Genomic DNA, 25,684 nt, shown 5'->3' with positions numbered 1-25,684 from the left:
GGAGAAGTCACGCTGCCTTGAACTTGTACTGACTAATGGGGATCGTGGCCAATATCCCATGGGTGTGCCCCCCCAACAGGTTCATCCTCACAGCCACCCCATGAGGTCACTGACACCAGCACCCTCTTCATTTTACAGGCCAGGAAACTGAGGCACAGAGGAGTCACGGGACTTGCTCAGGGTCAGAAAGTGGCCACCCGGTACTCGAACCCTGGCATCCGGCTCCAGAATCCACGTGTGGAAGGGCCAATCTACAAGTGTCAGCTCCAGGCCACCCTAACTGCCCGGCCCTGGCCTCTGGGGACAGCAGTCGGTTACGATTCCACTAATGAGTTCTAAAAATAGCTACGCCTTCAGGAAAGTGTGGGTTTAGTTTCTCACTTTCCTAGTGACTGCAAAGGGGAAGTGGTCTCATGGAATGTTCTAGCAGGTAGCATTTACCTGCTGCCTTCCAAATGGAATGAGATTGAGTAACTCAGAAAGTATACCTACATGCTTCTGAATATTATAACAATTTGAAATCTAAAAGACAGCATTTTTTTAACAATTTACTATTCATGTGTTGGCCCATGTAGCCATATAAGATATTCTATTATCTTGCAAATCATTGAATCCTTTTTTCTTATTTTGTTAAGATTGTATTTATTTTTTAGAGAGAAGTTAAGGGAGGGAGAAAGAGAAGGAGAGAAACATTGATCAGTTGCCTCTCACATGCCCCCCCCCAACTGGGGACCTGGCCCACACCCAGGCATGTGCCCTCACTGGGAATCAAACTGGCAACCTTTTGGTTCACAGGCTGGCACTCAACCCACTGAGCCACACCAGCCAGGCTGAATACATTTGTCATAAAATTTCTTGGTATTTGACAGCAACTTGTCCGACCCAAGCGTATTTGAATGTGATCTCCCACAATTTAAAATCGAACTTGGCCCTGGCTGGTGTAGCTCAGTGGACTGAGCGTGGGTCTGTGAATCAAACAGTCACTGGTTCAATTCCCAGTCAGGGCACATGCCTGGGTTGCAGGCCAGGTCCCCAGTGGGGGGGTACGTGAGAGGCAACCACACATTGATGTTTCTCTCTCTCTCTCCTTTCCTTCCCTTCTCTCTAAAAATAAATAAATATTTTTAAAAATTGAACTTGTATTGTGGTTCTATTACGTTTAAAAACAAAGGATGGAAACCTTTCTCCATGTATCAATGGGTTATTTTTCTTCTCTTTAAAACTGTATTTCAACAGAGCAATGCTTAGAGAAACGCACTTATTTCGGTTAATAGAATGCAACTCAAGTTGAACTTATTCTACACAATTTGGACCGAAAACTTGGTACATGGTTTAAGCATCAGGAAAAAGAATCTGCGATCTGGTTTGTTTTCCGTCGCAGGGGTCTACAGAAGATCACCCATCAAATGAGGATGAAGGAGACAGCGGGGACCTGGAGAAACCGACCCCGGCCTTGTCTCTGGAAAGGGTGCCTCTGGCCCTGAAAGAGTCTGTGAGACCGGCGCGACAAACAGCCGTCGCACTCCAGTGCCGGTCTGCAAGCGCAGTAACGAGTGGATGCTGAAGACAGTGGGGGTGCCTGCATGTGCACGGGAAACTGTCAACGCTACACTATTTAGCTGATGTTACATGTAGATTGCACACGGTCCACGCATAAATGTATGAGTTCAAAGAAAGCAATGAAAGCAATGAACGATTTGGTAAGTGAGAAAGAAGGCGGGTGAGTCAGACATGCCTGAGACCCAGCCACGGGGAGGGCTTGGTCCTGCCCCCGCCCTCAGCTCCAGCGGACACTGGCCCAGCTCCCGCTGCCCGAGCTGCCCCTGGGGGCTGGGCACAGAGCCGAGTGCCTGGACAAGCCCAGCGAGGACCTGGGGTGTGGGTCCCCTCCTGGGTGGTCGTAGGACCAGCGGTAACAGCTGTAAACGCCCGAGCCCAGCGCCTGCGTGGTGCACACTCCATAAAAGGCAGATGAAGCTGGGCCTGCTGGGAGGCAGCTCATGGTAGAGCGCCAGCTCTGGAGCCACCCGTGGGGGCTCGGATCCTCGCAGACCTACTCTCCAGCTGTGGGGCCCCCTTTCCTGTCTGGGCCTCTGTTTCCTCCTTTCTAGACCAGGACAGCAGTGCCGACCGCGGCACTCGGTAAGGACCAGCGAGAACACCGAGAAAGCGCAAAGCCAGGTAGGTGCCTCGCTCACGGGAGACGCTCGATACACAATAGCTAAGTTTTTTTTAACAATTCTTGCTGCTGATTGGCCACCCCAGCTTCGAGGAAAAGACTCTTGGAGGAGTGAAGGAGAAAAGGGGAAATAAACACAGACTTCCTCATGACCGGACCACACCTGGCACCCAAAGTGGCCAAAATCAAATCCACGGTCTGGCAGGCCTTTCTGGAAGTCCCCGGCGGGGTGAGCCAGGAGCCGGAGGCTGCTGCTGGGGTGGGAGGTGGGAGGGGTGGCTGAGGCCCCGCTCTGCCCAGAGCTCCCTGCATGGGGCAGACCCAGCATGAACTTTCGGGGGGCCACACAGTTCTCAGCACCAGCAGATGGGTTGAGCAGCCAGATTTCGGGGCGCCAGGCTAGGGTGGGGGTGGGGTGGTACTTACCGCCTGGTTCCTCTGGGGCCTGGGATCTGCAAGGAGAAAAAAAGTGGTCACTTCACCAAGGAGGGTCGGGCAGTGGCTGGGTCCTGCCCCACCCCTCGTGTGGGCCAATGCCACCCCCTCAGCTCCCCAGCACTTGCGGATGCTCAGTTAGGCCCTCGGTCTGGAGAACAGTGGGCAGGGTTCTCACCCACGCTGCCCAGGCCAGGGTCGCCAGGGCTCACTTCCCCAGCGGCCGTCAGAGAACTGGGGGACCACTCTCCACCTCTCCTCTGGCCACCAAGCCAGTCAGCATGCTGGACCCCCCCACCCCCATGCACCCACCCCACTCCCTGCCCCGACGCACACAGAAGGAACGGCTCAGGAGCGGCACACGTCCCTGCTGGAGGCTCCGCTGACTCAGACACTGGTCCCCAGCAGCTGCCCCCACCTTGCAGCACTCGGGGTCTGGAGGGCCCAGGTCAGCATCAACACCTGGAGGACCTCAGGGCAGGCCGACGGAGAGTGGGCGACAGGCCCTGGGGACGTTCTCTGAATCCCGTGTCAGACCCGCAGCAGCCAGGCCACCCGGAGCCCCTCTCTGGCTCGGGCCACTCTTGAGTTCGGTTCCCTGCGCACTGCACTTTCAAAAGCCCACGTGGCTGCCTTTGGGGAAACCAGCTGCTCCCTTGGGTGGGCTCGGAGCTGCTGATGCAATGACTCTCAGGGCATGACCTTCATCCTCTCCTCCCAAACCCCCACCCTCTGCTCCGGATTTTTTTTTTCTCCCACTGAGTAGAGTGCCAGCTCATGGCCAAGTAGAAACTGACATTTAACCATGGCCCAGACATCTGGTCTACCCTAGAGCCCATCGACTCCCAGGCGCAGGCCATGCCTCAGAGGAGCGCATGCAGCCTTTTCCGACTCTCCGGGAGGCGCCTGCGGAGACGAAGAGTACGTTCCTGTCTGGTGTGTGTGCCTGACCAGAGAAATCTGCTACAGAGATGCCAGTATACCAGCTAGACCACTTCCAGAACATGCTCTGGGGAGCCACCACCCTGAATCCTCACTGAAAACCCCCCAGAGGCTGGCCAACCACGATGATGACACAAGTAAGTGAATACATGGAGCTGTGTGGAACACAAGGTCAGCTTGGGAAACACTCTTATGTGCCCCTTTTAAATGCCTGTCAACAGGCCTGGCTGGTGTGGCTCAGCAGATTGAGCACCAGCGTGCAAACCAAAGGGTTGCCGGTTCGATTCCCAGTCGGGGCACATGACTGGGTTGTGGGCCAGGTCCCCAGTAGGGGGCACTCAAGATGTAACCACACATTGATATTTCTCTCTCTTTCTCCCTCCGTTTCCCTCTCTCTAAAAATAAATAAATAACATATTTTTAAAAATAAAAAACAAATGCCTGTCAACAGACCAGAACAATGATGAAAAGAAGTACGTGTATAAGACGCCCCAATTCTTCTTTCTGGATTTAACACACCTGGCGCGCTTACTGAATCTGACAACTGCCGTTCCCAGCAGTCTGGTCACCTCAGGCAGGGCAGCCGGGGCTTCTCCCCACCAAGCCACTACCTTGACAAAATACCCTCTGGCCTCAGGCACATTCTTTCAAACGATGTCACTGAAGCTGAATCTCCATTCTTAGTGGCTGGTTTTGAGGTTTGCAAACAGCCGGCTGTGATTTGGTGCCGAGTCACTGGGATCGGGGGTGGTCTGGGAGGGCAAAGTACCGAGACAAAAATGAATAAAAATGATAAACTCAGTCTCGGCGAGGATGTGGGTACACGGGAACACCGCTGCGGCTGCTGCGGCCCCCGGGAACCAGTCCCACCGATCTCACACCCTCTGACCCAGTAACCCCCTGCTCCGAGGACACGCCCTCAGGAAACGACTGGAAAGAAAAGAAAAGGCCATTCCCGGCGAGGGTGCTTGTAGTAACCAAGGAGCTGAAAGCCAGCCAGATGCCGAGCACGCCTGAGGGGGAGGCCGACCCGGCAGCTCACCCCGGCAGTGACCTCGCCTCTCCCAGCCTCGGTCTCCACTGGAAAACGGGGTGGCCTTTGGAGGGGTTTTTCGAAGGTTAAAGGAGACCTTGAAAAGGACGATGGGTAAAAACTAAGCAAATCTGAGTAGAGTGTGGGCTTCAGTGAACAGCACTGTATCAGCACTGGCTTGTTCGCTGTGACACATGTATCACACTGATACAAGATGTGCATTACAGAGGGGGGGATGTGGTGGCTCTCCGTATCAACTTCTCAAACTTTCTGTACATCGGCTCTAAAAAATGAAGTCTACTTAAAAGGGTTTCACATTCAAAAGGGGAGGTGCGCAGGACCCCCGCCTAGCACACAGTGGGTCCCTGGACCCACTCCATCGCCACACAGACAAGATGAGCATCTGACACTGACCCTGGAGAACCAGCACGGAGTAACACCAGCGTGAAAGGGCAGAATGCAGAACGCAAGAGCAGCCGCCTCCAGCCGGCCCACAGCTGCCTCCAGCAGCCTCCGGCCACCTCTAACCGCCCCACAGCCGCTTCTAGCCGCCTCCAGGCGGCCCGTGTGCTGCTACAGGCTCAGAATGCACTGTGCTGAGTGCACGGGTCGATTGCGAAAGAGCTCTTCCCTTAAAAGTGTTGCCTCAGTCCACAGTCTCCACTTACTGGTTTCACTGCCTCTGGAATACTGACCTTCCCGTAAACATGCCCCAGGACAGGAGTCCGGGGACACGCCAGGCATCAGCGGCCCTCTCGGGACAGCGCGTGGCCAGCGCGGGGCTACCCTGAGGGCCACTGCAGCTGAGCTCGTGGGTCCGGGCTCACGTCTCGCCCTCGGTCCCGTCCACCCCAGTCCGTCTCCCTTTCGGTCCTGTCCCCTCTCTGGCCGGAGGTCCCAGCTGCTGTGGGAAGCCAAACAGACCCAAGGACAGGGTTTGGCACAGAGGTGTGGCCAGGCTTTGGCAACCGGCACTTCTCGGTTCAAATCCTGGACTCCCTGCAGGCGGAGCTGGAGGACTCCAGGGCGGGGGCAGGAGAGGACAAGCCAAGCCGGGAACATCTCCAAATGCAAGAGGACGGGGACGAAAGGAGACTGGGGCCAGCGTGAGGTGGCCCCCTCTGACCTCACGGGGGCCGATTCGAACATCAAACCGAAAAAGACGGCAGCGGAATGAAACAGGAATCCGTGAGTCAGATGTAAACACGCGGGTGAAGAGGAGGAAAGTCTGACTCGGACCAGGTCATTTACATATCCTCTGAGTGTCTCCCCTCCGAGTCCTTGGTGGTCACCAAGGGGACAGGAGCACTGTCTCAGGGTGGCGGGGAGAGAAGCCTGGCACACGCCACCCGAATCCGAGTGAACCTCGGCCAAAAACGGGAGCAGGCAGCACCCGGGAGGGCGGACGCCACCAGGAAGGGCTCCATGTCGCTCCGGGTGGGGGCTCTTCCCGCCAGAGACGCACCACAGCAGACAAGGCCGAGGGGTGGGTCACCCACAGAGTCCCTGGTGGGGACTTCAGAAGCGGCAAGGTCATGAACATACAGGAAGAGACAGGAACAGACCCCGCATCATGGAGACACGAAAACCCAAGGCGACACGAATTTTGGCACCGAGTTCTTCTCCCAAGGACATTGTTGGGGCAAATGAAGAAACCTGAATGGGGTCTGGGAATCAGTCAGGGGCGATGCGTCAGGGGACGCCTCTGATTTTGATGGTTTTACTGCACGTGGCAGGGCAAAAACATGCCTTGCTAGGAGGAAATACCCACAGAAGCGTCAGATATGACAAGGTGCTAAGTCAGCGACTTACTCTCAAACGGTCCAGGAAAAGGGAGTTCTTTGCACCGCCATTGGGACGTGTCTGTGAGTGTGAAGTTGTTTCAAATGAGCAACACCACATCTTTTTTTTTCTCAAACTAAACCTGCCTGGATGAACTGATACAGCGAGGACTTTCGTGTCCGTAAAAACGAAAGACTGAAAGAATTTTAACCCGAGTTTCTCAGCCAGGAGTGATTTTCCCTCCAGGGGACAATGTCCGGACACACGTTCAGTTGTCGCAGCTGGGCGGTGCTCCTAGCAGCCGGTGGGTCTGGAGACCTGGGCCCGACACCCTACCGTGCACAGGACCCCCCCCCCGCCCCAGTAAAGAACTACCCAGTGCCGCACGTCGACAGTGCGAGGGTGTGAGACCCTTTTTACAAAAACCTCACCACCCACAGTAACAACGAAACCCTGCTCGTAACCCACAGGGCCCTGAACATCCTCCTGGGCCTCCGGTGCCCCATCTGTGAACGGAGGACAACAGCAGTGGCCGCCTCCCAAGGGTGCTGGGGGTGGGGGGGAGGTCACGTAACGCCGGCCACCAAGGACACACGTTGCAAAGTCCAGGCAGTCCGGGAGATGACGGGTGAGCGCATCACGGACACCTGCCCGACCCTCCACGTGCTGGGCAGGGCTCCCACTCCCATCCTGCTACCCCTCGGCACCTGCCGCTGGTCTAAAAGCCCAGGAGAGCGAGGACAGCTCTGCACCCACTAGGAACCCCCAGCCACGTGAGTGTCTGCACGAGCGCACAAATGAGCAAACGCTCCTTCACCCCGGCCGCACCCGCTGCCCCATCCCAAGGGAACGAACGGGGCGTCCACCCTGCACCGTCTACTCCCAGCCTGTGCCCTGTGTGCTGACCCTGGCCTCACCCCCCCCCCCCCCCTGCCCGTGCCTGGGAGACCCAGACCCCCCCAGGCACCCACCGGAAGCCGGAGGGCCAGAACCAGCCACCACCGAGGCTCAGGGTTCCTTGCAGAGCTGGTTTCTTAAGGGCAGGTGCTTTTTTTTTTTCTCTCTCTCTCTCTTTTTTTCTGTATGTGACAAAACTGCTGTCACAAAGGTTCGAAGAAAAAAATAAACTGACGGCAATGGAAACTCTAATACTAGAAAAATGTCAAGAAAGCAAACACGGGTTTCAATGAGACATGGCGCCTGACAGCTCATGGAAAAAGGCTTGAAACTATCAAAACACAAAAACCCCCCTTGCGGAGGGGACCCGAGCACCTGCCTGCGAAACTCATCAGATTCAAACCGTACCTCCGAGGACCGTGTTTTTGTGCCCCAAGTCAAAAGTGGGGGGCCACAGGAAGGCTCTCCGAGGGTCCCGAAGAGATAGGGGGCAAGGGGGGCCACCGCCCAGCCTGGGGCTGACCCCTGGGCGCCCGTGGGGCCGTGGGGTGGACAAAGCTTGGGGGAAGGAGGAAGAAGGTTCAGCTCCGAGCCCTCTCTGCACACAGAGCAGCAATCTCAGGGACCAGCGTCTGAGTCTGAGTCAGGGACCAGCGTCAGCGTCTTAGGGTGTGCGGCCCAGGGCCGGTTATCTGCCTCCTTAGAAAAATAAGATCATCCTGCCCTGGCTGGTGTAGCTCAGTGGATTGAGCATGGGCTGTGAACCAGGCATCGCAGGTTCATTCCCAGTCAGGGCACATGCCTGGGTTGCAGGCCATGGCTCCCAGCAACCGCACATTGATGTTTCTGTTTCTCTCTCTCTCTCTCGCTCTCTCTCTCTCTCTCTTCCTCTCTCCCTTCCCTCTCTAAAAATAAATAAATAAAATCTTTTTAAAAATGTTAAAAAAAAAAAGATCATCCCCCCCACAGCCCCTGGGGTTCCTGGGCCAGGAGACCCTGCAGGCGGGAGGGGCCTGCCTGGGAACCAGATGGGGAAGCTCAGACCATTCAGGTGTGTTCCTTCCCCTGAGGTCAGGCCCGGCACCCAGGTGCTGAAGAGGACCCTGCCCTGCCTTGAAAGGGGCTCCCAGGGAGGAAGAAGACACTCGGTACCAGGTGTCTGGGAGGCCCCTCCCCCCAGGAGTGATCTGCCGCCTGGATGGGTGGGGAGGGCGGGGCCCCAGAAGGCTGCCTGGCGGAGCTGGCCTGGAGCCTGCCTGGGCAGCATCAGAGAGCAAGAACCACCTGGAACTCAGGCAGGCCTGGGGTCCCCGGGGAGGGACGAGGCCCCAGACGCATGTGACCACTTACCCGCAGCCTCCTGCTGGGGCCGGAAGGTCGGCACTGGGCGGCACAGGTGCAGTTCTGCAATGACACCCGGATGGGGGGGCTGGGTCTCAGACAGGCTCAGAGGTCAGGGCAGGGAGAGCCCGGCCGGGTCACACCAACACCCAGCGCCCCCCCCCCCCAGGGCCCCAGGGTCCCGGCCACTCACTCTGCCGAATCCACTTCCAGCAGGTCTTTCGGTGGCACACGAGGAAGGAGCCGGAGCCGAGGAAGACCACCAGGGCCAGGACCACCCAGAGGAGCACCGAGCCTGGAACACAGAGGTGGCGGCCCTGCACACTCCGCCCCGAGGCTGGCGGCCCCCCAAGTCCGCTGTACGGTGGTAAGCCAGGGGCCCTTTCCTGCGCCCGCACCAAAAACCGGCCCCAGGATCTGGCCCAGCCCTCACCCACCTGCCCTCCCTGCCCCAGCTCCAGGAAGCCCACCGGGGTGGCTCCCTCATGGAGAAAAGAGCGCCCCGTTCCTGGAGGGCGGGGAACGGAGGAGTCGAGCGGCCGGGGGAAGAAGCTGAGCCCCAAAAGGACAAGGACGGGGGGCTGTGGAGGAGGCAAACGGAGCGTGCATCCCCGAAAGACGGGGGCCTCGTGAAGGCGGGCAGCCCTGGGCCACGGGCACCGTTACCATCACCACCTCCATGTTACAAACGAGGGAAACTGAGGCTCTCGGAGGTTAAGGAACTCGGGCAAGGTCACCCCAGGGTAAATGACAAAATCTCGGCTCAGGCCAGGCCGGGGGGCCTCCCAAGGGGGGCTCCAACACTGAACTGCCACCCGGGTGTATTTCTTTACATCTTAGTTCTGAACTTGCCTCCTTTTTTCTTTTGTCGCTTGGGAAGTTCATGAAACTAGTTACTGTTTTCAGTGCATCTTTAGGTGCTAAAAAGTAGTTTTGTGCCAGAGAAGTGCTTCTCGAACCTGAATGGGCAGAGCAATCTCCTGGGGACCATGTTAAAATGCAGATTCTGACTCTGTAGGGCTGGGGTGGGGCCCATAATTTGTTTTTCTAACAAGTTGCTGATGCTGCGAGAACGGCCGGCCTGAGAACTACCGCCACCTGGTGCCCAACACTAGAACTGCAAGTCCTGGAATGAAGCGCACTTGGAGCAAGCGAAGGTCTCTACAGGGAGCTGGTGGTGGTGAGCGGCTGGCTCCGTACTTAACCTGCCATGGTACATGCTATTACCGCTTTACATGGGGGGAAACCGGGGCTCAAAGGCATTAAGCAATTAGCTGCAGTCATAAAATCATTCGCCAAATATCAATACTTTCTTGAGTAGCAATTATGGGCCATGAGCAGGAAGCTGTGAATGAAATCCCTACTCCCAAGAATTAAGAAATAATAGCTAGCAAGTGGCAGGGCCCCGGCCCCAGCCCAAGAAGCCAGAAACCCGGGGTCCACCTTGGTCCCCCAACCCAGCGGATGCCACAGCCCCGGGAGAAGCCTGCCTCCTTCTGCCCGCGTGGGAGGAAGGCCCCGCCCCCTGGGCATGACCATTACCTGAAACCAGGATGGGTCTTCCCGTGGAGGGGAAAGACACAGGCGCACTGGTGGAGATGGAGGCGTCCTCCCGGGCGTGGGTGGCACCCCCTCCGAGCCCTTGACTGGCCTGGGGGTCGGCTGGGGAGATCTGCGCGGGGCTAGTGCTGTGGACAGAGAAGCCGGAGGCAGGAGTGATGGTGGCGATGGGGGGACGGAAGCGTGAGCTCAGGAACACTTCCCTCCCTCTGGAGATTGTGCAGGCGGGGCCCACGTCCCCAGACCCTCTGCCGGCCGTCTCTGCCAGGCGCTCCAGGGGCGGGGCCTGCCTGTCGAGGCCTGCAGGCTTGGTGCCAGCCCAGAGCTGGGCACGCACTCTCCAAAATGACTTGCAGGTTTGGTACAGAGATCCAGCCCAAGCCTCACCTCCACCCCCAGTCCAGGTCCCCCGGAAGGGTCCGTGGAGTCACCTGTTAGGAGCCTTGCTGTCCTCTGGGTCGGTGCTGCAGTTAAGGTGGGTCCCCGGGGAAGGCGGTGCATGGCTGGTGTCCCTCTTAGCTGCACCTGCAAGAGTGGTGTTAGAAGTCAGTGCCAAGGAGCCTTACCCAGCAGGGACTGGTGACTTCCAGGGAGGCAGCACAGCCACAAGATCCCCACCCTCCGGGGCTGACAGGCTGGTGGGGTTCACAGACATGACTCAGGGGTTCCATGAGGTTCCTGAAACACGGGACTCAACACAGCCGGGCCTCTGGTGCACACTTGTTCACAGAGCATCCTTCCTAGCAGTCCAGAAAGTGGGAACGGCCTGAACGTTCCCCCATGGACGCACCCAAGTAGTGTATCTCTACCCTGGGATGTTGCTTGGCAACAAATTCACCAATGACACACCCTATAAGGGGTTACTATGCAAAATAAATGAGGAACTCATACAACTTAACACCCAAAAGAAAATGCAATGAAAAAGGCAGAGGATGTGAACAGACACTTCTCCAAAGAGGACGCAGAGATGGCCGACAGACGTATGAAAAGATGACCAACATCGCACATCAGGGAGATGCAAATGAAAACCACAATGAGATTCCCTCACCCCCATCAGAATGGCTGTCGTCAGTAAATCAGCCAAGAACAGGTGCTGACAAGGATGCAGAGAAAAGGGAATTCTTACGCACTGTTGGTGGATTGTAAATGGGTGCAGCCCTTATGGAAAACAGTATGGAGCTTCCTCAAAGAAATTAAAAATACAACTACCACCTGACCCAAGAATTCCACTTCTGTTTTTTTAAAGGTTGTTTTTATTTGTGGTTTTTTTTAGACAGAGGAGAAGGGAGGGAGAAAGAGAGAGAGAGAAACATCAATGTATGGTTGCTTCTTGCGCGTCCCCTACTGGGGACGTGGCCCACAGCCCAGGCACATGCCCTGACTGGGAATCGAACTGGTGACCCTTTGGTTCACAGGCTGGCGCTCGATCCACTGAACCACACCAGCCAGGGCCACTTCTGGGTTTTTAACTAAAGAGACCTAAAGCACTCATTTAAAAACACATATGCGCCCCTCTGTTCGCTGCAGCATTATTTACAATAGCCACACCACGGAAGCAGCCTCAGCGTCCGTCGACAGACAAGCGGATAAGGAAGCGGTGGCACAGGCGTGGTGGAATATTACTCGGCCATGAAAAAGAACGAAATCTTGCCATTTGCAACAACATGGATGGACCTAGAGGGGATTATGCTCAGCGAAATAAGCCAGAGAAAGACAAATACCATATATGATCTCACTTGGATGTAGAACCTGAAGAACAAAATAAACGAACAAACAAAAGAGAAACAATCATAGACACAGAGAACAGACCAGTGGCTGCCAGGTGGAAGGGGAGGTGGGGGGGCTGGGTGACAAAGGTGAGGGGTTTCACAAGCACGAATGGCCACGTACGAGAAGCCACAGGGATGCTAGTTCAGCACAGGGAATAGAGTCCATACTATTATAACAACGGTGAGTGGTGTCAGGTGGGCACTGGACTGGTCAAGGGGATCATTTTGCCAGTCACATCACGTCTAATCACTGTGCTGTACACCTGAACCTGATAGAAGACTGCACGTCAGCTGCCCCTGAAAAGTTAAATAAGTAAATGAATAAACAGGAAGCACGCCTACTGCGTCCAGGTGTGGGTGATTCCCGCTCACCCTGCTTTGCCTCCGGTGGGGACCTCCATCCTGAAGTCTCACATTTTCCAGGTCAGGTACACAGGGAAAGTTGGGGTACCACCGTGGGTGCAAGGCCTGGAGCCCCCAGTGACCAAGTGGGCAGGTAGGGTGTGCACAGAGGGAATGACAGACTCCCGCGGACACGAGGCCTGGAGGGTGCCCGTGTCCCTGTTCAGAAGGTCACACCAAGGTGGTCCCCAGGCCCAGGCTGGAGCTGGAGCTGGTCTCCAAGGGCCTGCCTGCTGCCGACCAGCGGATGGGGACTGACCGGAGGGTGCAGGAGGAGCAGCGAGCAGCAAACGCAGCCAGAGCCGCCTCTTCCCTCCGCCATGGCCCCCCAGCGCCCTCTACTGGCAAAGCTCAACATCACGCTCACAGGGAGAAATCCTTCTGTTCCTAAAAAGGGTGGACTGGGACCTGAGACGCTTCTGAAAGCCATCTCGCGTCCTCTGGTCTGTGCAGTTGTTCCTGTTTCATAGCACTCTGGCCTCACTCTGCCACTCTGCGGACGTAACAACTTCTCGGATGCTCCTGTGGACGCCTCTGCATTTTTTTTTTTGAGTTCTCTTCTGTTCCTGGGTTTGCCCATGCTTCAGCTGTAGTAAGGTTTGGGCGTATTTTGTTACTCTCTGGTTTCCCTTGAGGTCTGAAAGCCTTGCCTGCTCATTCGTATTCTCTACAAAGGACTGTGCGGAATATTCCAGTAGCTAGCGGGGTTCCTTCTGCTGCGGGGCCAGCCGTCTCTGTCCCTTCCGTGACGGGTCTCCTCCCTGAGTGGGGGGTCCACCTGCATGCTTTGGGGTGCTGGTGGGGCGTGGGAGCTGGCCGCCCTCACTCAGTGATGGAGCGGCGGCACGTGCTCCCAAACACACACAGAGGGCTCTGTGCTGGAGGGGCGGCCCCTCGCTGCTGGCCCTGGCCTCCCCCGGAGCCCCCTTCCATGTCTTCGGCCGGAAAAGTGGATTCTTTTCACCAGGAGATAAAGACCCCAGACACCTGTTCAGATGGGCCAGTGCCCCTGGTATGTACCATTGTTACAGATTTCTGAACGGTTTATGTTCAAGACAAAGTTACAGTTTGCAGTTCTCCATTTCGCCCCCATCCTTGATTGTACGCGCCGGCTCTGAGCCCAGAGCCTCTCCCGGGATCTTATGAACGAGGTGCCCCTCCCCCCGACCCCCAGCCCTCATGGAGCGAATTCTGGGGTGAGCTCTCCACCTGGTTCCGCTTGTCACCACCCTTCCGTCTGTTTCCTGCCCTCTAGGAATTTGTCAAAATCTCTCAGCTGCTGAGGAACCTGGAGTTTTTTGTTGCTGTTGTTTTTCCATGTCAGGAGTTTATAACTTTTCTGGATTCCGGCAAATGTCCACCGTCTTGAGCTGGAAGCCCCTTCATAAACTTTCTATTCATCTGTCTTCAGTCAATAAAACAGTCTGGTAAGCAAGTCAAGATTTTACCAGCCCAACAGTTGGAGGAAGAAAAAATTTTTTTAAGATTTTATTTATTTATTTTTAGAGAGGGAAGGGAGGGAGAAAGAGAGAGAGAGAGAGAGAGAGAGAAACATCAATGTGCGGTTGCTGGGGGCTGTGGCCTGCAACCCGGGCATGTGCCCTGACTGGGAATCGAACCTGCGATGCTTTGGTTCGCAGCCTGTGCTCAATTCACTGAGCTACGCCAGCCAGAGCTAAAACTTTTTTTTTTAATCTTCATCAGAACCTCTTACCAAAATGACCAGTTTGGATTTCATGCAAGCCACTGGACCTCACTAGTCAAAGAAAAAACGAAGCCCAAACCTGACCTAGTTAACAGCTAGGGTTGAAGGTCACCCTGCCCCATGGGGTGGGAGAGGCTGGGCTGAGGGGGTACAGACCTCAGCCCCTCCCCCCGCAGCTAGGGGTGCGGACCACTTACCCTGGAGCTGGGCGGCCGTCTCTGGTGGGACCACGGGGCAGGCGACGCAGCGGGCACAGGTGTTGGTGGCCGAGGTTTCACAGAACATGCCGGGCCGGCACTCGCAGACGCGAGAGGAGTTCCACGTGCAGGGCGTCTTCTCCACCAGGTCGTCTACGGGGCACGGGGCAAGGTCGTAAGGAAGGGCGAGGGATGGCAGAGGCACGGGGTGCAGAGAACACCCCGGGGTGGGAGGGGGCAGAGATGCATTTCCCCAGGAGCAAACGCTCACTTCACTTGCCACTGAGCTGACTTCTTGGCGTGCTCAGATACCTCTGCGGAGTGGAAGAAGGCAGACGAGAAAGGTGTACCGACTCTGTGATTCAATTTCCAGAAAATGCAGCGCTTTGCAAGGTGCGGGGAAGCAGATGAACTGTCTGGGGGTGGGGGTGGGGGCGGGGGAGGGATGATAAGGAGGAAACGCCGGGGGTGATGGGTAGTTTATGACTTTGGGATGCGGGTTTCACACATGCGAACATATGTCAAAGCTCACGTGTTGCACACTTGAAACACGTGCATTGCACTACACGCCCACTCTATCTCAGTGGCCTGTTAAAATAACTCGGAGGTCAGGGGTGCATGGGCGTGGGCACCGATGGACCAGGACTGACCACGACTCCAGGGGTCTTTGAACCTGGGTGGCGGTCCCCCAGGGTCCCTGCTCCCCTCTTCTTCTCAACAGCTTTGGAACTTCCAGTGATAAAAAGTGTTTTTTCCAAAATCGAAAAATAGCATGCTGGAGGTTTTATAAAAGGAAAGGCACAGTAACACACCAACATACGTGTGCAGATGGAAGAAAAGGCACAGCAACACACCAACATACGTGTGCAGATGGAAGAAAAGGCACAGCAATACACCAACATACGTGTGCAGATGGAAGAAAAGGCACAGCAACGCACCAACATGCGTGTGCAGATATTCCGCGTGCCCTACTCATGGGAGAACAGAATCACGGCACCGGTGGGTGACACACAAGTGACACGCTCAGGAAGGACACGTCTCCAGGACAGGACACATAGACGCCTGGCATGATAAAGACGAGGGCTGCACAGCCTCTTCCTGCCACCTCCAGAGTGCAAACTGGGGGCAGGGTGCGAAGGGGACTTGGGGGATTTGTGCAGGGGGCAAGAGCGCGCTCAGCCATGTGTGAGACGACTTGAGACCACGACAGCTATTAACATAATCGCATACACGCCAAGCAATGTTCTCGACACTCCACCGGATTAATTCGGTGGGACCTGCTTCATGGCCACAGCTCTCTGAGACAGCAGTGGTACTGTGCCCATTTTACAGATGAGGAAGCTGAGGTGCAGAGAAGCCTGCTGGAGCTTCTAAGCTACCAAGTGGTAGAGCCAAGATTTGAACCCTGGCACTTGGGCTCCAGAACCCGTGCTGTTAGCCCCTCGCTGTCCTGAGGGGCTTCAGTTACGATAGATGAAGGAGTTCTTGGGCCCAGAGCCGCCACCTCTCGTTTCTCCATCTGACACAGTCGCTGTGACAGATCGTGTTTTTCCCAAAAAGAGCCACAGCAATAGTTCGGGCCCCATCTGCTCTTCCAACGCCCTGGCACGGACCCACCGAGAAGCTTCATGTTTCTTTTTTTATCCTCACCCGAGGACGTGCTTATTGATTTTAGAGAGAGGAGAAGGGGGGGGAGGGAGAGGGACAGAAACACCGATCAGTTGCCTCCTGCACATGCCCGGGGAATGAACACACAATCCAGGCATGTGCCCTGACGGGGAATCGAACCTGTGATCTCTCCATTTATGGGTTGATGCTCCAACCAACTGAGCCACCCTGGCCAGGTCAAGAAGCTGAATTTTTTTTTTTCTTCCCTGACTCAAGCAGGACCTGTGACGACCTCAGCAGCTAGAAAGTGGTGGGAGTCACACCACGTGGCTTCAAAGGCTAGGTCATCAAGAGGGATGTGACTTTGCTCCTCCCCCAGCCCCAATTCTTGGAATCCACCACCAGGCCACGCCAGAGCCTCAAGTGAGCCGTACAGAGGCCGACACGGGGAGGACCCGAAGGCAGCTGGCTTGGACACCCAGGTACATCACGGATCCCAGCCTCCAGCCTTCGTGTCTTCCAGCTGAGACCCCAGGCATCTTGGTGCTGAGACCAGCTGTCCCCAAGATGTCCTGTCTGAATTCTGACCCACAGAATCCACGAGTACAAGGGGCGGTTTGTTTTCACCGCTCAGTTTTGAGAGAGCTTGCTGCACAGCCTTGGCGACTGCAACAGCAACCCCTGGTGACGGCAGACCGTTCTTCCCTCTGTCTGGTCTCCCTCAAGTTGGGTCACGGTTGCCACGTGAAAGAAACCACGGGGAGATGGAGTTGTGCATTTCCCCAGCAGCCTCTGTGCGTGGGCCGGGCCACTAACAACCGTGGCTGCCCAAACCCTGGGTCACTTCCCCTGCCCCGTATGACCCTCAGGGACATCGCAGGGCTGGTGGTGGTGCTCTGGGGCTGTGGTGGGCTGGCCACAGGGAAAACGCCGGCAGGACGTCAGCCTGCTGTGCACACAGCAGTCACCGGCCGAGAGCTTGTCCGGGCAGCGCAGTGGGGGGACAGAGCCCAGGACCTGGTGGCAGACACCCTACGTTCAAACTCCAGCCCTGCCACCCTCGAGGGCTTGTGGGCTTTGGAAGTGCCTTGACTTTCCGAAGCCTCAGTTTCCTCTTCTGCAAAATGGGGACAATCGCAACCCATGCATTGTACGGCAGTGACAAGAGATGGCGAGACCCGTTTGGAACAGGGAGGTGATGAACAAGCGTTTCCTCACTGGAGAGAATGAGTGAACGGAAAAGGGGTCACCGCCATCAGAAACCCACAGCCGTGAGTGGGAGTGACGAGATGCCGACAGCTCAAAACACGGAGAGCGAGCCAGGCTCCTGAGGGCTGAGCAGCCCAAGACCAAACTCCGGGCTCCCCTGCCCCAGACTCTCAGTCTGTCCTGCAAGACCCTCGCCCCCAGGCCCTGGAAGGAGCCCCGCCCCCAGGCCCTGCAAGACCCCTGCCCCCAGCCCCTGGAAGGAGCCCCTGGTGGGAAGACAGGTCCCTACCTCCCGAGCAGCTCACGCAGGCCGTGCACCGACCATCCCCGTCCACATAGTACTCCGGCTCGCACTTCTTCTGGCATTTGGGGGACCCCGGCGGGCACCGCCGCTGCGGGGACAGCCCTGGGGAAGGAAGCAGAGAAGGTCCAGGCCAGGCCACCTTGGCAGGGGGCCTCACCCACCCAGTCACTGCAGTAGCCCCCAGCTCCACGGCCAGCTCCCAAACTCCACGTGTGTCAGCTCCACCCCCCAGAGGGAGCGTCACAGGGCTCCACGAGGGAAGGAATGTGGCTAAGGCCACAGGGGAGGAGAGCCCTGGGTGCCCCCTGCACTTCTGGTCCCCGCCACGGTCCACCATTTCCACTGTGCCAGAGTCCCCTCCCCGCACTCACTGCCATGCCACTGCCCCCTCACAACTCTGGCAGCCACCTCCCCTGTGAGATCGGCACTGAGGCCTGGATGCCCACTCTCCCACTTCCGTTCAGCATGGTACAGGGGTCCTACACCATGCAATAAGGCAAGAAAAAGAAATAAAAGCAGTAAGGCTTAGAAAGGAAGACATCAGCCTGTTATAGACAGATGATATCACTTAGTACGCAGAAAACCCCCAAGAACCTGCAGATACGTTATTAGCACTAATACGTGAGTCAGAAAGGTGGTTCAACATAACATTATTATATCTGTATGGAATGTCTGTCTGTTTGGGTTGAACCACATGAAACCGCTGTTTCAATAGCTCAAATACTAGCAATTTCGCATGGTTCAAAAAGAGTTAGAACATGACACATTGAAAAAGATACCATTCTCTTGCCCTGGCTGGTATGGCTCTGTGGATTGAGTGCTGGCCTGTAACCAAAGGGTCATCGGTTCAATTCCCAGTCTAGGGCACATGCCTGGATTGTGGGCCAGGTCCCCAAGGTGGGTCGTGTGAGAAGCAACCACACATTGATGTTTCTCTCCTCTTTCTCCCTCCCTTTCTCTCTAAAAATAAATAAATAAAATCTGTTTTTTAAAAAAGATACCATTCTCATTTTCATTGGAAATACCAAATACCTAGAAATCTAAGAAAAAGATGCACGTGTCTCCCCATAGAAAATAACAATGCACCACTGGGAGGATCTAAAGAAGCCTAAGTACACACAGGGCTCTGCCCCACCCTCAGCGCGGCGACGGGGCGGGGCCTCCGCAAGCCGACCTGGGGCTTCGGTACAGCCCCGACCCAAACCCCAACGGGACACTCTGTGGACCTGGAAAAGCCGACCCTCGAGTGTATGTGGAAATGCAAACTGCTAGAACAGCCAGTACACTGTCGAAGACCGAAGTTGAAGAAGTCGCTCCACCACCCACGGAGATGCTGAAAAATGACGGTAATTAAGACACTACAGTGTTCCCACGAAACAGACAAACAGACCCATAGAGCAGAACACAAAGCCCAGAATCACACCCACACGTACGTGGACTTTTGGTTCACAACAAAGCTGGCATGCACACCGTGGGGAAAGGACAAGTTATGTGGTGGATGATGTTGGTTCAACTGCACATCCACGTGGACACTTCTGATGTGACCACTGCCTCGCACCCTGCACACGAGCCAAGGGGGCTGCCAGATCTAACCACCAAACGCAAACCAGCAGTGACCCTAGACACTAAGTGTAGGATGGCTCTGAGACTTCGGAGGAGGAAGGCTTACAAAGCAGAATGCAGAAAGTGCTAGTCACACAGAAAAAGGTGCTGGATCCGCCTACATCACAGTTAGGAACACCCCTCCATGGAAAGGCCGTAAAGAGAAGGAGACCTGGCTGGCATAGCTCAGTGGATTGAGCGCAGGCTGTGAACCAAAGTGTCACAGGTTCGATTCCCAGTCAGGGTACGTGCCTGGGTTGCAGGCCACGGCCCCCAGCAACCGCACATTGATGTTTCTCTCTCTCTCTCTCCCTCTCTCTCTCTCTCTCCCCCGCTTCCCTCTCTAAAAATAAATAAATTTTTAAAAAATAAAATCTTAAAAAAAAAAGAGAGAAGGAGAAGGCGGACCACAGGCTGGGAGGAGATACTGGAGAACAGCTATAAGGCGAAGGGCTCAACACCCAGCATTACAAGAAGTCCTACAAATCAATTTTTTAAGAATTTCCCAAGAGAAATGAAAAAAATACACTCACACAAAGACTACTTTTTCATTATTCATTGTAGCCAAGAAGTGGAAACAACCCAAATATCCAAAAACTGGATAAGGAAAGGGTGGTGTACCTATACGTGGAAGGCTATTCAGCAATAAACAGGGGCGAGCTGGGGGCCCCAGTCTGTTGCCATGGGAACCAGGAGGGCATCCAGTCAACACCTGCAGAGGCTGGACTGCTCAGCTGCAAGCCCCAGCGCCCACCTCAGCGTCTGGCACATGGGAGGCGCTCAGAACTCTGGCAAAATGAGTGAGCACTTCCATTATTCCACTGCATACTCTGACCCACGAAGCCTTCAGCCTCTCTTCTCCCCACGCTGGGAGAGCCCACAGCTCAAAGCCCGCCTGCTGGGACCGCCATACACAGGTCACCCACCAGTCAGACGCCGCTGCTATGAGAAACCCCCCACAACTTCTCTGAAGAAATTACCTGGATCTGGACTGGGCTTCTCCCCAGAGGAGAGAGAGTTGGGCATCCTTGTCATTTTGGAATCATCTTTTGGGGTGAGGGGAGCGTCCCCTCCCAGAAGCATGGTCCTGGCATCGGGGTCTGCAGAGGTCAGGATGGGCTTGGCCTGGGGCGGGGCGCTCCTAGGGAAAAGAGCCGGAGATGGAACCCACAGTTATGCAGATGGGGAGGCCTGTCCTGTGCCCAGGGATGGCCCTTTCTGCAGAGAAGGGGTCCCCAGGCCCCCTTGCCCGCAGTCTCTGGCAGGCCCTTATTGGGGAGCAAGGGCTGTTTTCTAGGCCTTCTGGGTCTCCCGTGCAATCAGGGCAGGCTGGGCACACAGTGGGGCTTCAAATGACTTATAGGCTTGGCAGAGAGGCACCCTGGACCCCTGACACCCTGTGCTGCACTCCCCCCTGAACCCCCAACCCCAGCTATGGCCCAGGCATCCTGTGGAGAGAGAACGCCCCACACTAAGGTCAACCAGGCGGGGGAGGCCGGAGTCACCTGGCAGGCGCCTTGCAGTCCTCTGGGCTGGGGCCACAGTCAGGGCCGGCCCCTGGGGGAAGCGGCTCACAGACGGTGTCCCTCTCCGCGGTGCCTGCAGGGGGACACAATGCTTTCAGGCTTGGCATCGAGGGGTCCGGAGACTCCAGGGATTCGGAAAACGCAGGGGCCATCTGGTGTTTGCACCTGCCCAGCATCCACTCCCCCTGGTATGAAGCACCCCAATTTTCTCTGGGGAATCACGCTCCCCAAAGCCAGTACCTGTTTCTAGGGGCTGGGACTGACTGACCCCCATTCCCTTCCAGGAGTAGGCATGGGACTAGGCTGGACCAATCAAATTATCCCATTCCTCTGGCCACGATGGATTGGCTCAGGAATGGGCACGTGATCTAAGCCACACCTATGAAATGCAATTTCAAGGTTTTGTTTCTGGTTGTTGGAAACGTAGGAAGGAGAAGCTGCCTTCCCACTGGGGTTGGGTGGGAAGCAAGCCTGGAGCTGCTCGCAGGTATCTCACAGACACCTAAAACATAGGCAGATTCAGATGAGAGATAGGAAAAGACAGGGCTCCTGGATCCAGCTATGCCTGAAGCTGTCCGTAGCTATGCCCCAACTTTTTAGTTACAGGAGCCAAAAAAATTGAAATTTTGTTACTCGCAACCCAAAGAGTCCCACCGGCTACACTGGGCAGAAGCAGAGTGGAGAGGAAGACACACAGCCCTTGCCGTCAGCAGACCTGAGTCTGCCGCCACCTCTGTCACGTGGTAGCTGCGCCACGTGAGTCAAATGATTACAATAATAATACAGCCTTCGCAAGGCTGTGGTCCCAATAAACAGAGAGAGTGCCTAATCTGCCTGTCACCCAGTGCAATCTACAGCAAATGCCCAGAAAACAGAGTGTCCTCCTCCTCATCTGGACCCTTGTCGCATGGCTTAGAAGTGACCCACGTGTGTGGGATGGGATCTGAAGGTTTCAGAGGAGGTGGGTGTGGACGAGGCTGACTTATCTTGTGCACCTGCGGTGTGGTGGGGTGACGAGACCCAGCTCAGGGTGGCGTTCAAACCCTGGCTCAGACATTCCCCACTCCACGGCCCTGAGCAGCTGGCCTGCCACCTCTGCACCCAGCCTCCTCACTCGTAGGATGGAGCTAATGCCTCCGCTCTATGGGGTCTTGTGAAACTCGGGAGTGAGAGCCGAGGCGAGCTCTAGCGTGGGGCTGAGCAGGGAGCTGAATCCACGGCAGAAACTACTTTCCACTTTACACAGCTGGAGGGACCGAGACCCCGAGAGGTGCCCCGTGAGAGAGACCACAGCAGAATCTAGACTCGAGCCAGGGTGTGGTAGCCAAAGGTTGGGGCGCTTCCAAAGCGGTGCTAGCCAGTAGAAATACAATGGGAATCAGCACTAGCTGGTGTGGCTCAGTGGACTGAGCGAACCAAAGGGCTGCCAGTTCGATTCCCAGTCAGGGCACACGCCTGGGTTACAGACCAGGTTCCCAGCAGGGGGCACGGGAAAGGCAACTGATGGATTGATGTTTCTCTCCCTCTCTTCCTCCTTTCCCCTCTGTCTAAAAATATCAATAAATAAATACATAAATAAATAGAAATATGATGTGAATCACATGGGCCATTTTAAATTTTCTAGTAGCCACGTTTAAAAAAAAAAAGAAAAGAAACAAGTGAAATTAATTTAAATAATAGATTTATTTAACCCTATAGATCTAAAATACTGTGTCAGCAGGTAATTGGTATAAAGAATAATTAATGAGATGTTTTCCATTCTTTTATGCTAAGCATTTGAAATCCAGGGCATGTTCTGAACTGGCAGCGTTTCTCAACGCCGCTGGACACACTTTAAGTACCAGAGTGGCCCCACCTCGGGCAGGGGCTCCAGGGCCACAAAGAGCTGACTCTGGCGCCCCTGTGTGGCCATCGCAGGAAAACCTCTGAGAGAACGGAACCAGCCCCAGCTGGTCCATGTGCCCTCCTCGTTAGAACCACTGAACTCGAGGCATTGGACAGACAGGGAGACTGGGGCCGGCAGAGGGTGGGAACACACCCCACGGACCCAGAGCTACACAAAATCACGGGTATCTGGTGCCCAGTCCAGAGCGCTCCCTACTCCCCCACCGGGCCCCTGCTCGCGGGTCCCGCAGCAGAGCGCCGTGGCTGACCCAGCTCGAGGCTGCGCAGTAGCTAACCAAGTGAATGGTGAGGGACAGGTGTCCCAGGCAGAGGGCACCCTGCGTGCAAAGGCCTGGCAGGAGGGAGAGCACTGCCCGTGCGTGGCACTGACCGCAGACAGATGGGGGTGGGGGGACCCCCATAGTGAGGGGCTGGCGCTGAAAGCTGAGGCCGGAGGGCCGAGGGGCCACACCACGGAGAGTCGTGTTAAGGATCTCATCCTCAAGACCCTGCTTCTGGCCGTGACCTGCGTGGCTCAGTGGGTTGAGCGTCTTCCCGCAAAGTGTAAGGTCACCGGTTTGATTCCCAGTCAGGGCACATGCCGGGGTTATTACGGGTTCAGTCCCTGGCCAGGGTGCACATGAGAGGCAACCAATCAATGTTTCTCTCCCTCACTTTGTCCCTCCCCATTCCTCTCTCTAAAAATAAATAAATAAAATCGTAAAAAAAAAAGAGAGAGAGAAAAAAAGGACTCTGCTCTGGGAAGGTGGAGTGGATGCACTCACCAGGCACGGCGAAGACCCTGAAACATGGAAAGGAAGAGGCAGCGAGCCGAGGGGTCTTGGGGCCCGAGAATAACACAGAGGTGAGTCCCCTGGGTGCTCTCTGTGCTTTGCATAGCCCAGACGGTGAGCCCAGTGAGCCAGCCACCCAGAAATGCCACAGTTATGCCAGTTTAGAAAAAGCCCCTAAAAAAACCTGTTCTCTTTCATCAAAGGATCACATCCTTATCCTTAGAGTAAAGGAAGATACTAAATGTTTTAGGCAGGTTTGTGTACGAGAAAGAGACGCACACACAAACACAATCTATTGGTTTTGCCCAGGAGGTTCTGGCTATCTGCCATGGAGGAGACGCTGGGGGTGGGGGCAGGAGAGAGAACAGGGGATGGGCTGGCTGGCAGGGAAGGGGGGAGGGGAGGAGGATGTAGGAGGGAGGGGAGGGAGGGGACTTTGGAAAAGGACCAGGTCACAGGCACCATCCTCCCCAATGGATGTGGCTCCCTCTGATGCCCCCCTGCCCCCTCCCCGTGTGCACTGCATGGCTGCGGCACCTCTCCTGGGCTGTGGTCCAAAGCCCACCCACACCCTATGCCACCCTTCTGAAAGGTCTCGATGCCACCAACATGGGACCTGTGGCCCTTCTCTCCCCTCTGGCCACCGGCCCTCCCTGTACTGTCGGAAAATTCGAGGCCCAGAGAACATAAGGAACTCACCTGAGGTCACACAGCAAGTTGGAAAAGAAAGCCGAGTTCTCGGCCTTGAGCCTGGTGCCCAATCTCTTGCTGGTCTGACTCCCAAGGCCTCAGTTGTGAAACAGGGAAACCAGCCCTAAGCTCCCAGGAATCTCCCGGGACAGATACATGAGCTTTCTTTCCTGTTTATCGGGCAACCAAGAACTTTTCCCCAGAGAATCAAACCGCCCCAGCACCTCTTCTAGCCAGCCAGGCCTGGGTCTTGGGCCGCCAGGGTCTCTCTGAGGCCAGGACACAGGTGAGGGCACGGGGCCGAGGGGGGTGTGGTACACCAAGGCCCCACTGAGAAAGGAGAGGCGATCTGTCCCACGGAAGGAGGACACGGGAGGCGGAATTCACCTGGGCGTGGGTGGGGAGGGCGCAGCCCTGGGCATCGGGGCACTTACCTGGGGACTTGACGGCCATCCCCGCGGGGCAAGTGGAGTGGGGGGAGCAGCGGGCACACGAGTGGGCGGCCGTGGTGCGGCAGAACAGGCCGGGCTGGCACTCGCAGACGCGGGGCGAGCGCTCCGAGCACGGCCTCCTCTCCACGAGGTCATCTGAGGGACACAGAGAAGGGTCACCGAGGACAGAGGGCGGTCCGAGGACCTCCCCAGGGACAGTCTGGTACATGAGGGGGTGCTGCCGCGGCCTTTCACTGGGCAGGGCAGCCAGCACACTCCGGCCTTTCCAGAGGGTTCCCGAGACGAGGGCAAGACGGCAGGCAGGGCCCACGAGGCAGCCCCCATCTCCCAGCCCACGTCCCTGCAGATCACTAAACTGGTATTGAAAATAAACTCACACCCCCATTTTTAAACGGGCAAAAAAGACACGGAGGGTCATTGAACCCATATTTCTAAGTGAAAGAAGCCGACCTGAAGAGTTGTGCATACTCTGGTTCCAGCCCCACGACACTCTGGGAAAGACCAGACCATGGAGGCTGTGAAAAGATCAGTGGCTGCCAGGGTCCGGCGGCCAAGGGCGGGAAAGAACGCGCAGAGCACAGGGGACTGCTGGGGCGCGGGGACGCTCCTGGGCGACGCTGCCGCGGGGGAGTCTCGACGTGAAACACGCGCCCCAAACCAGAGAACTGCGGTCGCAGAGGGAGCCGTCACGTCACCTGTGCACGTTGGTGAACCGGGCACCAGCACCGGCTCCCCCGCTGTAACAACGCAGCTCACTAACGTGGGCTGTTCACACCGGGAGAAGCGGTGGGGCGTGGTGGAGGGAGGGGGCGCCTGGGAACGCTCGGTACTTTCTGCTCTATCTTTCTAAAAATCAAAAACTGTTCTTTAAAAAGGTCTGCTAAGGTGGTTGGGGTTTTTGTTTTGTTTTGTTTTGTTTTGTTTTTTAACAAGCCAAGGATCTGAGGAAATTCTTCTCCAGAGAAGATATACACATGGCCAGTACACACAGGAAAAGATGCTCAGCGTCATTGGTCGTCACGGAAACGCAAACCCAAACCGCAGTGAGACGCCACCTCACGTCCTCCAGGATAGCAAGAAGCAAAAAGACAGGCGGCCGCGAGCGGAGGCGAGGACGTGGAGAAACGGGAACGCGCATGCAACGCCGGTGGGAACACGGATTCCACTGCGCCGCGGAGACCAGCCTGGCAGCCCCGCAAGGAGCTACACGCAGATTTTACTGCAAGATGCAGCAATTCCCCTCTTTCGTATCTGCCCCAGAGCACTGAACACGTGTGTCCACACAAACGCTCACACGAGAATGACCACAGCGGCTCTCTTTACGACAGCCAGAAAGTAGGGATAACCGCGATGCCCATCGCACTGTGAACCGG

The 25,684-nt window shown here is 56.1% G+C and overlaps 1 protein-coding gene across 1 annotated transcript in view; it reads right to left on the bottom strand.

The window, feature by feature from the left end:
• TNFRSF8 (TNF receptor superfamily member 8) overlaps window positions 1–25,684 on the bottom strand; it is a 44,138-nt gene that overhangs the window by 6,428 nt on the left and 12,026 nt on the right. The window contains exons 5-14 of the mRNA XM_036025111.1: window positions 24,294–24,446; window positions 20,471–20,564; window positions 19,946–20,106; window positions 17,349–17,465; window positions 14,198–14,395; window positions 10,601–10,694; window positions 10,152–10,297; window positions 8,803–8,904; window positions 8,619–8,672; window positions 2,606–2,631 (exon numbers count right to left, since the gene is read on the bottom strand). Of these exons, the coding sequence (XP_035881004.1) occupies window positions 2,606–2,631; window positions 8,619–8,672; window positions 8,803–8,904; window positions 10,152–10,297; window positions 10,601–10,694; window positions 14,198–14,395; window positions 17,349–17,465; window positions 19,946–20,106; window positions 20,471–20,564; window positions 24,294–24,446 (1,145 nt within the window). The remainder of the gene's footprint in view (window positions 1–2,605; window positions 2,632–8,618; window positions 8,673–8,802; window positions 8,905–10,151; window positions 10,298–10,600; window positions 10,695–14,197; window positions 14,396–17,348; window positions 17,466–19,945; window positions 20,107–20,470; window positions 20,565–24,293; window positions 24,447–25,684) is intronic.

Source organism: Phyllostomus discolor, chromosome 5 (genome assembly GCF_004126475.2).
Source record: "Phyllostomus discolor isolate MPI-MPIP mPhyDis1 chromosome 5, mPhyDis1.pri.v3, whole genome shotgun sequence".
Classification (NCBI taxonomy): domain Eukaryota; kingdom Metazoa; phylum Chordata; class Mammalia; order Chiroptera; family Phyllostomidae; genus Phyllostomus; species Phyllostomus discolor.
Note: the sequence above shows the minus strand (reverse complement) of the source record. Positions and strands in the feature narration are given on the sequence as shown.